The 13,660-nt window shown below is 42.8% G+C and overlaps 1 protein-coding gene across 6 annotated transcripts in view; it reads right to left on the reverse strand.

Annotated features, from left to right (window-relative positions):
• Window positions 1-12,868, reverse strand: part of PAN3 (poly(A) specific ribonuclease subunit PAN3) — an 83,198-nt gene extending 70,330 nt beyond the window's left edge. For 2 of the 6 annotated variants that reach the window (XM_061457578.1, XM_061457575.1), the window contains exons 1-2: window positions 11,809-12,532; window positions 6,350-6,490 (exon numbers count right to left, since the gene is read on the reverse strand). In XM_061457578.1, the coding sequence (XP_061313562.1) occupies window positions 6,350-6,490; window positions 11,809-12,229 (562 nt within the window). In that variant the 5' untranslated portion in view covers window positions 12,230-12,532. Of the gene's footprint in view, window positions 1-6,349; window positions 6,491-11,808 lie in introns of all 6 variants that reach the window. The other 4 variants (XM_061457574.1, XM_061457579.1, XM_061457580.1 and 1 more) reach the window with 4 other exon arrangements.
• Between the last annotated feature and the right edge of the window lie 792 nt (window positions 12,869-13,660).

Raw genomic sequence — 13,660 nt, forward strand, 5'->3', positions numbered from 1 at the left:
CTTTGAAATACATCTGCCAAGTAGAGTTTTAAACTGGATGCACTGGTTCTTTTAAAGGGTAACACACAAAATTTACATTTAAAAAAAAATCTCAAACTCTTTCCCACAAAACACAAACATTTTCAAAACTTCCTTAAGAACATAAGACTATTTTCATTACCTCATACTTCAAAAAGTGACAACAATTTCATGAAATGTGGCCAAAAATATCTTCTAGACTGAAAGCAAGTGTGAAGGATGTAAGAAGAAATTAATTCCCTCTCTTGAAATAAGACTCTTGACATACAAGTACAGTACTTTAACCGCAAATAAATGATTTCAATACTATGAAACTACAGAGAACAAGAAGCAGTAATAATAAACACAAAGCACTCGAGTGGGCATTATCTTGATAACAAAAAAAAGTTTACAAGCAGTATACAAACTCAAATTAAGCTTCCACAAAAACACCCACAGCAAATTATAAAGACACTAATCAGTATGGCCAGGCCACTGCAAGCCAAAAGGCATGAGTAATCAGTAGCTCCAAGGTAAGAAGGCACACATCCAACTCAGAACTTCCTGTACCAAACCATCCGACTTGAGCTTCTGGGAGGACTCGCAGCCAGCCGATGACACCCGGAAGCAACTTCCTGATGCTTCTCCTCAAAGGAAATAAAATGCAACTTTGTGGCAGAGCTAAAGGAATGCAGATTATAAACCCCTCATATTTCAACAGAATGGGAATTTTCCCTCCAAAAAGAGACTGCATAACCTGGTGAGCTATTTCCATGATGTAGGCACAGGAAAAAAAAAAGAAGCACAGCCAGATGAACTAACAGGAAGGGCTGGAAGAGGAGAATGACAAACAACACCCTTACTACAGACAGATGGCAACGCTGCCCAGCTGCACTCCCCCGGACTGGAGCTGGATGAGCTAGACAACTAGGGGTAACACCTACAGCACCCCAAATGAAGAGCTGTATGTCAGAGAGATCAAATAAATTGAATACCTCAGTGGCAATACATATCAGTTTTGCAAGCAAAAAAGATTCTTGAAGTATTGCTGGCAGATCTAGAACATTACTTGTCTACTCTGCACGTTTGAGGGAGGCACCTAAGGAACCTTAAAGATCCTAATTACTAATGAATTGCAACATATTTAAGTTAGCTAAGAGAATAGGCAAATAAAGCTCTACTCTCCATGCCCAAGATTGTTCTTCATAATTTCAAAGGAACAGCCACACAAACTTCAGAAATCCTCTTGCTACAGCCCTAGGAAAAGCTTTTAATGTCTTTTAAATGTCTGTCCCACTTTGCCTTCATTTGGGAAACTTACATTCAAAGGCCTAAGAAAAGTATTTTAAGTTTGAACTACTGTATCAGGGAAAATTTAATGTCTTCAATAGCCCCAATTACTGTCTCATCCTACCTGCTACAGTCAGTCCCTAATTCACACTGTGAAGGTTAGCATTTTAACATAATTGTTTTCTGTCATCATGAAAAATACCAGGACTCCATCATAAAAGAATATGAAAATATAGCTAATCAGTGTTTAATTACAAATAATTTCAGTCCAGTTTGTCCACGAATTATTCAGGGTTCAAACTCTGGGTTTATTTTAAAAATACATTTCCAATATAGTTTTCTCTGCCTGCATTTCAGCCAGTATCAAAAACTGATGCAGTTTTTAATGCTACCTCTTTACTGTAAAAGACCAAAACTGTTTGAGTTCCTGGAACACTGTCATTTCAAGGTACACTCTGTAATTTCAGCAGTATATCTACTATTTCACGTTATACTTCTGTCAGAAAGTCCATATTCTATCCAATTTTTAACAAACTAGCAAGCAACTCCATCAGATTGCACCATCAGCTTTACAAATCCTTCAGCCTCTGTTGAACAGTCTTTCTGCTTCTTCCACTGCTCCTCAATATACTAGAGTCAACGTTAGAACCCACCTTGAGTTCTCCACTGGAAATAGGCAAGCAAAAGGTTGCAAGCTTTGCGACATTCAGCAGCAAGGTATGTGAAGAGCTCCCTCAGTGTGAAGAAACCCAGAGCTGACCTCCAGTAACTCCAGACAGTGGCACAGCTGCAATCACCCATTATTCAAACAAAGCACTGGTGCTGGTAACCTTGTTGGAGCACAAATACAGCACCAGATGCTCTTCTCCTAGTCTGGCTGAAGCACTACCAGGGCCAGCAGCCTTTCTGCTGCTGGTATGTGCTATGCAGCCTAGCCAAACCACTTAAAGATGCTCAAAGCTACAATTTAGGCTTTCTATTGGCACACTGATATTCAACTGAGCACTCCAGGTAACAGAAGCTTCTCCAGAATATTTACCTTTATCTAGCTTTATGAAGACTATCTTTCTACTGAACTGCAATGGTTTGGCCATACCAATCAGCCTTCTTATGCCATTACTACAAATTCTGTACTCCAGTACTAAGCCACCTTCATACCACTCAATTCTATGGGTACCACAGCAATTTCAACTATAAGGCATTCTGTTGTCCAGAAACACACATCTAGTGAAGGGACCAAGATGACAAGAAAATATTTTCCACAGGAACTAAATTCAAAAGAAAACCATCAGAATGAAGTAAGCTCAGTGGAGCAGAGGGTAGTTTTCTTGGCAGTAGCTCCTACTAAAATTAGAATGCTCTAGAAGTGCTAAGTATAACTGTTGTCTTCAGAAGAAACCTCAACACCAGCTTCCTTAAACTAACTTCCCTATATAACAAGCAATAAAATTAAGACTAACAAAAAAAGATGCAGCTTACATAGGTACAATGGGAAAAAAAAAGTAATTCCCTCATTGCCTATAGAATCAAGAAGAATATTCACTACATACTCCATTTCTGTTTGAAGACGGGACATTCACCTGTTACAGTGATGAAAGCTCAGCAAATACCTAAACAGCAAAGGCAGTTTTACTGTATTTGGCACCTGGCCTTCTCCATGAGAAGTAGAAGGCTTTCATCATCCTTCTGCCAAACACTTCGCAAATCATGAATTCTCACTTGTTTCTTGAAGACCATGGTAGTTCAGAGCATGAAAAAAAAGTGATTTATCATAAGCAAACCATAGGAGAAGGTCTTCAGAAGTCGGCACACTGCATACCACATGGGCAATGTGGTATTAAAAGAAATCTAAACTGGAAAGAAAATCTTAGTCCTTAGAAAGTTTTTATTCTCATATGTTTAATAATTTACACCAGACCCTGCATTCAACTTGTCTATCAAGATCTTTCCTGTGTAACAACTGAGAGCACACACTGTCGAGTGCTCTGCACACAGCATTATTAGAATGACAAAACTTCTGAGGTTTATGCCTTTTCTCTCCTAAAGCATTGATTGCAACTTCAGGAAAGTAAGCTTAAACAATATAGGAAAGTCTTGAATCCGTTATTTGTTGTCAAAAAAACACATGCCTTTCTGTTGTGTAACTACTATCCATGCATTGAAATTGCATATATTTTCAACAGACTCTTCCAAAGACAAGCAACAAATTCTTTAAAGAAGGAAGGTTGACGAGGCAGGTCTGAGAAAAGATAGATATGAAAGGGAACAACTAGGAATTCAGCAAGGAAAAAAATGCTAACATGTTATGTAAGCACATATGTGAAAACAAGAAGAAACTTCTCAATTCCATCAACATTAATGCCAGAAGCTACATCCTGGCAATTCTGTAAAGAAAGAAAAAACAGCATCTTGAGAAATTCAGAAGACTTTTCTACTTTTTATACACATATTACCTAATAATATTTTGCTTGGTGAGTAACACTGCAGCTTAATGTGACAACTGCAATTAAAAATAAATATCTTCTTATATAATTCTTCTCCCACAGAATTTTAGCAGAAAGTAGGCTTCCCATCAGATGCAGGCACCAAAGAGGAGAAAAAAAAAAAACACAAAAAACAAACAACCCAAGTAGTTATTTTTGCCTTACTTATTACAATGACACTTTTCAGAAACAAAGGATCTCATCACAACTTAAGTGTCTGAGTACTACTGTGATGAACTCAACACACATGCTTCAACAAGATCTGTGGGTTTGGTATGGTTTTAGTTTATTGCTCATACTGTCTAATACTAGCACTATCTGAATACTAACACAAACACTATCTGAAAAGATGGCACTTCTGATATTTTCATTCTAATGTTATACTAACCAGCAAACAAATACTGTAATATCCTATGCTGCTGCTTTTATGAACTTAGTATCAGCACTGACCATCTTGAAAACTGTTCTTAATATAAAAAAGGGTTACAGGAATGTGATATATTGCTCCAAAAGTTAATGGACTAAAGCAAGATCACAACAGATTTTTGTTGACATATTTTTCAAAACAACAATTTAAAGACTTCTAGCAAGATACTAGAACATGGATTGAAATTATTTATTTTGCTACTATCACTGTTTAAAAAAAAAAAAAGAAGCAAAACCAAACTGTGTTATAATTATTTTTATGCTGGGAAAAAAAAAAAAAGCTTATGTAGACAGGTAGTCTTTATTTAAACTCCCAGAACCGCAACAGAGCAGGCACTTTTCACCTCAGCACAACTGGATCATAGGTTCACTGCATACCATGTGCATACAAAGGACAAGGTGTTATCTCAGCTAGATATAAAGCAGTAAAAACCACAGTGCCATATCTCCAGTAGAATTTTACAGAGATTTCTATCCTAGTATTGAGATAAGAACAATAAAAGTTTTATACAAAGCCTACCTATGACAAGTCATTTAAGATTTGTGTCCTTTTAGTCTCCTAGAAGCACAGAGGTGTCGGAAGAGGTTATGCTTGTCCTACTTTGTTTTGTACTGGCATCTTTGTATCAGGAAATAATAAGGTGCTTGTACACTTTTGTAACAGTTCATAAGCACTATACATAGGTTACTTTCACTACAGTGCTGCTACTGTTGCAACTTGTTAGGAAAAGTGGACTCTCTGGTGTTTTTCTGTCTCTCTCATTTAATGCAGTGTTTTTGAAAAACAGGCTTGAGAATCAGTGAAATAGAGACAACAAAGAAAGTGAACAACACCCCCAGGCACGAGAGGCAAAAGTAAAAGCATGTGCCTGGGTTAGTGTGCTGTGACGGAAAGTGCAATATGAGGGCAGGCAGCACAAATGAACCAAGTTGGCTGAAAGGCAGACAGGAAGCAAAAACAGTTTGGGAAACACTGCTTTATTTACAAACACTCCCACTAGGCGAGGAGATATTCATGGGCAAGCAAATGAAAACAGCAATCTTCACTGTAATAGTAAATGACTGAGCTCTTTTAGTTTGGGTTTGTTGGTGTTTTTTTTTAATTTATCTCACATATCATAGAAGCATCTGATAAAGAATTTCAAAAAACCACACCAATACGTGCCATCCTTTTGCTCTGTAAAACTCTCAGTGCAGAGTCCTGAGCAGCAGGACTCCTCATGGACCAAGTCCAAAAGCCCAGTGATAACACAAACGAAAACTCGTACTTTTTCAAAAGTCAGAGCTACTCTGCTATCAGAAACAGCAACTCAAAGTAATGCAATTACTTAATATCATAGCTTTCCAAGCAAACCATCTCCAAAAGCCTTCACAATTCCTATCATATTGCACTGAATTATTCAATAAACTGCATCAAAATTCTCAAAACATACATGCTTAAGCTTTGGTTTTTAATAGCCTTCTAAAACTTTTTGTATATATAAGTAGTTGTATGAAATGTGTGTAGATGACCTGAACAGAATGTTAGGACATTTTTCACACCAGCAGAGGAGAATGTATAAAGGAAAAGGTCTTCTTGCCAGCTACATCTGCATTAGAGCAACTGAAGTTGAGGGAGTCTACCCACAGACTACAGGAATTGCAGAACAGATAACCAACCTGACGAGAGCTTGCACAATGCATGTCCCTACTCTCACTTTTATATATCTGTACTTTGTTTCTAAATCTCTATTCTCAAGTTGGTTGTTTTTTGGTTTTTGGTTGTCAAGAGTAAAAGGCTGTTAAGGAAGCAAAATAAAAAAGTACAAATAAGTTCTAAGCACAAAGTATCTCGGAAGCCAGACAAAACAATCATATAATCAGAATTTTTTTTAACTCCTGGAAGATTCATGGAACAAACACACACATGCACACGCATACAGAGCATGATATACTCCAACTCATCTCCAATACACATTGATTCACCACACTATTTACTGGTGGTGTAATGCATCTTTATTAGAAAGTAAAAGATGAGGAAAACATCAGCTCACTATATAAATCCCTCCACTGACCCCCTTTTCATCAGCTGCTTCAGTACCAAGATTGTTTTTCTACTTTGAAGGTTCTAGAAAAGTGCTTCTACCTGTGTTTATCACCAAACCCTCACTTACCATTTGTCCACTTTTCCCGCAGCAGTCTAAATTTGCTTCTAGGTGGTTCCTTACAGATGGAACTCTTTCTGAGCTGGTCCCCAACGTCACTATTTTCTGGGCATTCAAATCCTTCCTGAAGGCCCCCTCCTACAGTGATACCTACAAAAAATCAGTTATCTAATATCTGCTAGATATAAACTAAATGGGGATGCTCTGTATCTTAAAAACACATTAACAAAACCTCAAATTATTAAGATACAAAATACAGCGCTTGCTCACACAATATAACTATCCCCCCACATACTCCTTTTCATCTTTACTTTTGAAGCAGAAAAACAGTTACAACAGTAATAGTGCTTTCTTTACATTCTTCAATACCCAACACAGGGTGGGTACTACCAGAAACAAATAATCACAGTTCTCCTCAGGAATCTGTAATTCCTGCAGAATATTTGGACTTTAAATGATTTCCAATACAATGAGGAAAACCCACAAAGTATTTAAACAGATGCAATCAGTTTCAAAGCCAATTAATAGTGAATTTCTACAAAAAAGTTTTATATGCTAATACTGCCCCTCAAAATCCCATATCACTTCGCAGACTGAGATTTTTTCCCTTCCCACCTTTCTTTTTCCTTAGTTCCCCCTAATAATTTTCCTCCTAGTCTCATTTCCACATGAAACACGTAAAAGGAAAAAGAAAAAACAGGTCTATTATTTCTGAATTCCTGGAAGCTGACATACAAGACAAAAATCAGTAATTTTCATTTTCTCCCATGCATCTCTAACTGATTATTGTTTTTACTCTTCAACTCTCAGTTGTCTCTGTCTTCAAATGTCCCAAACGTCTCTTCAATTCTCAGAATTGTCTCCCCATTTCTTAAAAATATTCAGAGGAAAACAAGATGAAATTGTATCATCTATCAACTCCTGGAAAAGGTATCAGGAAAATTGGAAGGGGAAACATCTCTCTAAAAAGAAAACTGAGGCATACAGCAACTAATACAGCATCAATTGCAAAAAGTACAAACAAGTCTGGAAAAAGAATTCTCAACCACACACTTTTACTATAGTACCTATGTTCTGCTTACAAGTGAAGAAGAAACAAACCCAGAGAAAAGTGACCAGTATGTGACATACCACAACTATACTTATATTTAAAAGTTTGAGATAACTGTCCAAGTATTTCAAGTTGTAAATACTAAAATGTTACCAAAGATAAGAAAAATTCGTATTTAGAATAATCCTATCCATTGTTACATTGCATTAAGAAGTGTAATCCAACAGATCAAACAGATTATCTTTAGTACCTGTTTTGCTGAATAGTTTATCTTTTCATTTTTTCTATATCCACTGCTTCATTTTGTTTACAAAAGAATGGACTGGTAAAGACTTAAAACACTTTCAAAAAGCAGGAAATATGCAAAAGTCTTTCCACTCCAAACCTAGTGCATTTATGGATTTCACAAAACCCATACTGTAATGCTCACTTAAGCTAACCACCAAGCAATTGCACACAGAGAGCTCCTACAGCGGTGGCCACTATCCACTCGTGCTATAACCAGCCACATGACACATGGATGGTGGGCTGCAAAAACATCATGCTTTTATTGGACTAACTCAACAGAACCCAAGACCTTTCCACCTTCTGACAGGCTGGCAATAAAGTCTGTTCACAGACAGGCTTTCCCAGTATCTGCAGAGAACTCCACAGCAAGGCCACTCAGGGAAATACTGCAGGCACCTTACAGAAATATTTTGACTACGGATTTCTTAGGAGGACTCCAAAGAAGGCTTTCTGGCAGAGAACCAGATGAAAACATCTCTCAGGAAAGGGTGAGAGCTAAGCTCTGTGATGGGGATCTCGGGCAGCAGCACCGCAGCAGTGGCCAGCTCCGCCGCCAGTAGCGGCGCCCACCCACAGATGCTGCCTCTGCGGTCCGGAGCTGGAGAGCACCGGGAGCTCCTTAGCTCAGCGCCTCTGGTGTTTTGATCACATATACATGAAACAAAGGCAAGAGTGAGCACTACGTACCGTATGTTCTATGGCAAAAAGCAGGGTGGAAGTTCACAAATGTTTAGAGACATACTTCAGCTCCTATCTATTTACATAGGAGGTCTATGCTCAAAACAATACTGCACCTGTTAAAACTACCTGAAGGCTAGCAAATACAATTGCAGTTGCCTGTGCAACTTTAACCTGTCCAACCTGTGTACAGACATGATACATTTCAATACCACAATGAGCTTTTCCTCTAGAATCTCACTCATGCAGCATGAAGGGATAGTGTTATCGGAACGAGTGTGCAGCAAAGCAGGCTGCTGCTTTGCTTCTTACAGAAGTTGGAAAGTGCCAGAGAGAACAGACAGCAGATATCAGAAGAGAAATTTTTCATGTAACTATGCCCCCTACCAACTCTTCCCTGGGCTGTTTCTTACAATCCTATTAATCAATCATGTATTTTCCCCTAAATACCAAGCATCAGTCATTTCCCCACCTCTGCTCCTACAGCCTTCTGATCCAGCACCACTGACACTACTGCTTACTAGGGTGACACGTGGGATGTGCAGGGCAGATTTTGGCAGCTTACACATGGAAGGTGAGCCACACAGAAGGCTGAGCGCTCACAGCTCTAGAGGAAGAAGTAGGAATGGCACTTTGAACACATGAGCTCCACATGTCAAGTAATTTGGGGGTGGCGGGCAGCAATACTCTTTTCTGAGAGCAAACAGAGCTCATCACTATGGTCAGTCTCGTTCCCCAAGAACATGAAAACCCACAGTCAGGCCAAAGCAACATTAGCCCACTACCTCATCTCTGACACAGGACAGCAGCAGATACATCCACAAAAGCATAACCGTGAGGCAAGGATAAAGCAGGATTTCCTAGCAGGCACTCAGCCATGTGTAGGAAGAAGAGTCCAATTCAGAGATGATTTTTTCACATTTAATAATCTCAAGCAGAGTATTCTTCCAAGAATATCTGATCACTTTCGGAATCCCTGTCAGATGTTAGTATCCAAAACATCTATGGCACAGAATAGTTTAACCACATGTCATGCAAGAAATTTCTCCTAGTTAGCTCTGAGGATGTGCCCTGCTCATTCCACTTCATACCCTCATATTGAAATACTTCCACAGCAGAGTATTTTTTGTATTTTCACTGGTCGCCTTCTCCTCATCACTCAACATTCCTATCACTCATGTCGTGAAAATAAGTGGGTATTTGGGGAGCCATTGTGATTACCACAGAAAAACCCATAAGTAAATTAATAATCCTGTACTCAAAGAGGGATTAGAGTAACACACATGTTAGAATGAGGCACTGACCCACTTTTAACAATAAATAGGACTACACAGTTAATTAGCCAATGAGCATTATCTGCTCTGTGCACTGAACAAGGCTGGGGTCCAGTGAAGAAGGAAGAGAAGGTGGCATCCACAGCCATATAACTGAAGACTAACAAATAATTTTGAATTAAGGAAAACAGTCTGTGAGACTGTACAGGCAGGCAATTTTTTGGCAATGCCCAATTTCATTCTTAAACTCAGAACTTTATTTAACACCACTTAGTGTATTACTTCCTACATCCATAGAAATAAAATTTTCATTCCATTCACATAGAAATCGTATTGTTAACACCCTGAATCATCATCAAAGTAAGGATTTTAGATATTAGCTTACCAGTACCTCTACAGACGCAGTCCAGATTTTGAATTTGTTTCTCAAATGTATACCAAAGCAAGGAAGCTTAGAAGTGAGACTGAGCCCACCCCCTAGCTCCTCAACTTGTTTTTCCTCTCCTTCCTTTCCTTACTCTTCCTTGCTTGTTAGTTCCTTCCTCTAATAACTTCTACCAGTCCAAGCTTTTGGCTCCTATAACTTCAAGGGAGGTGACTTTCCCAGCAGGTAATCACTGATAACACCGAAGTGGGTTTATCCATTCTTGGTGCCCTCACTCCTCACATAATGGGTGCAACTGCAGAGAGCTCTGTGCAGTTTTAAACCTCTGACACATTCAGTAGAAGCCAGTTTTTTCTAATAACTTCACATTTCAGCTTTTAACTCCAAGCCAAATTATACACCCTCTCTCTAAGCATGAGCCCCTTAATTAAATGGTTTTTAGTGATTTCCTTTCGCATAGGGGAAAACTATTTTGTGCCTAATTCAGTTCAACAGAAAAACTAACAAAAATCAACTTACAGCTGCTGGATCTAAGAAATTTCTACCTGTAAAAAAATAAAAAGGGCAAGATAGGCTTCAGCCTGAACTGAAGCTTGACAAAATTATCAAAATCTGAAAATAGTGTCTTTTAATAGAAAGTATCAAGCAATTTTATATTACAGGCTCCTCCTGGAAGGGTACACATGATAGTGCTGGGTTAATGTAAGACACTGACAAGCTACCAACTAGAGAGATAACAACCCTCAGTGGCACAAGCTCCCAACACCTGGCAAAACAGCAGTTGCAGGTTCCTGAAACACTTATCAAGCACTAAAACCTACATACAGGATGCTCAGCATGGCTGCATGTTAATTTAAAAAAAAAATAAACTGCTGTGACCATTTAGTAGTTGAGTCATTTCATGCCAACAAACACCAGACTTATGACAGCAATCAATAATGCAGCCAACCTTGATATACCCATTAAAAGTGGCATGACTTTTTCTGAAGGAGCATCTTTTCCTAGCTGCCAAATGCTGCTTTACCTACAAAACGAATGGTTATTCAAATCACTTTACTGCAACGTCTAACTATTGGGCCACACATTAGAAAGATGCATAACCTGCCAGTAACAGCAATGCCACTCTGCATGGCATATGGGCGACCTGAACTCTCACCATCTGAGAAGGGAATCTAAATGAAGGCTGAAGTCGCCTTGGAAAGCAACACCTTTAAGCAATTCCTGCTCACAGTAGCAGACAACGTAGATATATATAGCTAGTTATGATTTTCTATATTTTTAATGCAATATTTCGTGGGAAAATTTAAAACTTCTAAGACCTGAAACTCAGCAGAGATTGCTAGGAAGAGCACATCCAAAGGTGCTACCCCGAAAGCACAGCCTCACTGCCACCGCCCTCCTCCCAGCCCCACTTCAGGCACGAGGGTCCGGCCAACCTGCAGCAGCCCCGGTGCCCCCACAGCCGGCCGGGGAGGAACCCCTTCCCACACACACCTGCCCGCTCTGTCCCGTCAGGACCGGCCGGGTCCTCGCTACATGCCTCCGGCACAGCCCCGTCCCGCCCGTTAGGGACAGCCCACCACGACCCCCAGCACCGGCCGAAGCCGGGAGCAAGGCGACAGGGGGGGAGACCCGAGGACCACCACCGCCACCATGACTGTTGTTATTTGTTTCCGGTAGCACCACAGCGTGTCGGGGAGCAGGAACAACGCGCCGCCGCCCGCCCCCCGCCGCCCCGCTCCCAGCAGCGCCCCCGCCCCACCCCACCGCCGGGCCGCCCCGCCGCACTCACTCGCCAGCCGCGGGCCATCCAGCCCCCCGCCGCTGCCGCCGCCTCCCGCCCCCAGCTCGGCTTTCTTAGGCCCCACCACCGCCGCCGCCGCCGGGCCTGAGCTGGCCCCGTGCGGCGGGTAGCCAGGCCCGGCGGCGGCGGCGGCGGCCGAGGGGATGCCGAGCGGGAGCCCGCCGAGGGGGGCGCCGGGGCCGGCGGGGGCGGCGCCCGGCTCTTCATGCAGGAACTGGCACTCCTCGCCGTAGAAGCAGGTCTTGTCCTTGGCGTAGTAACGGCAGAACTTCAGCTTCACGGCGCCGCCGCCGCCACAGCCGGCCCCCACCCCGCCGGCCGCCGGACCCGCCACGCCGACCCCCGCCGCCGGAGGCGGTGGCCCTACCACCGGCGACGGCGACGAGCAGGGCAGGCCGCTGCTGTTCATGGCAACCGCCCCGCCGCCGCCGCCGGGGTCGGCACCATGGGGAAGGAGGGCGGCCGGGAGGGGGCGGGGAGGGGGAAGGGGCGCGGGAACCGCCGTCACCCCGGGCTCCGGCTGCGGAAGGGGGAGGATGGGGCGACTCCGCGCCTCTTAAAGGGGCCGCGCGGGCCGCGGCGGGGGCGGCGGCGCCTCCTCAGTGGTCCCGGCGCTCGGGGTTGTTTATGCCATTTTCCTGTTCCTGAGCGGCCGCTCAGGCGCGCCTGCGCCGGCGCGGAGCATGATGGGTAGTGTCGCCGGTCCGGGGCAGGGCCGCTGAGCGCAGGAGGGGTAGAGCGGCGGGTAGGGGTTGTGGAGGTGCGGGCGGCTGAGCGCGGTGTGTGGCGGACCGGCTGCGAGGCCAGGCTGGCTGGGCTCTAGCGGCAGGGCGTTACGCGTACCGCCCGGCGCCAGCCAGCCCTCCGGTAACGCCCGTACTGAAGGGGCAAACGGCCGGCGCGCCTGACCACCGGCCTCCGCCCGAGCCCGAGCCCGGGGCTGCTGCCGCTCGGCTCTCGCGGGTGCCGCCGCGCTAGCGCTGCCGTTCACCTCGCGGGCAGAGGGCAGCGTGCTGGTGATGCGGCAGGATCCTGACCGATGTCCCCCTCAGAAGCCATGTATCTCTTTCCCTGCTGTAGGCACTCAGCAGCACGCTTGCTTTTCCCTGCAGGCTGGGATAACGGGAAGGTAGCCTGTGGGATCTGCTCTCTCCTGGAGTCGAATTGGAGGGCGGGCGGTTTTTAGTGGGACTTCTGAAGTGTTTTCCTCTGAGAGTGGAGAATTATGTAATGGGAATTTTCAGTGACTCCCTGTCACTGTAAGGGAGTGTCACTGAAGCTACTGAGGATGTTTCATTAATTTTTTCTCAATCGAATTGTTGGCATAGCTTGTGCAGCTGAAGTGATGTATATATAGACAAAAAAAGCAGCATATGTTAAAGTGTACTTGACATTATTTTGGTAAGAAATACATTTGCTGTAGAATTAAGATTACTTTTTTGTCTGTCATAGTCTTCTCTCTTAGCAAAAGTGAAAAGAAAATCAGGGCCTGTTTCCAGGATGCTTTGACAGTTTGTACAAAAAAAAAAATTAAAAAAAAGAGTGAGCTTTTAAATGTCACATTGGAACAAATTGAAGTCTTTCTTCCTCAGATAAAGTCTTTAAAGACTTCAAGAAGTAAGCGGGCCTTAAGCTGAAATCTTAAAGATCACCATTTGTGCAGTCAGAATAGTGGCCTCTCCAAGCTTAGGAACCAGCTGGGGTGGGATGGGGAAAAGGTGATTGCTCTGCAAAAAAAGGTTGGACAGAAAACTACAATAGGATAAAGCTACAAGAGCCAGAGCTCCAGTTCCAGCCTAGTATCCCAGGAAAACAAGATGAGGGTATCATCTTTCTGTCA

The sequence above is a fragment of the Pezoporus flaviventris genome, unplaced genomic scaffold, assembly GCF_033815535.1.
Source record: "Pezoporus flaviventris isolate CSIRO_AGI_PZ_B2104156 unplaced genomic scaffold, CSIRO_AGI_Pfla_v1 ptg000025l, whole genome shotgun sequence".
NCBI classification, from domain to species: Eukaryota; Metazoa; Chordata; class Aves; order Psittaciformes; family Psittacidae; genus Pezoporus; species Pezoporus flaviventris.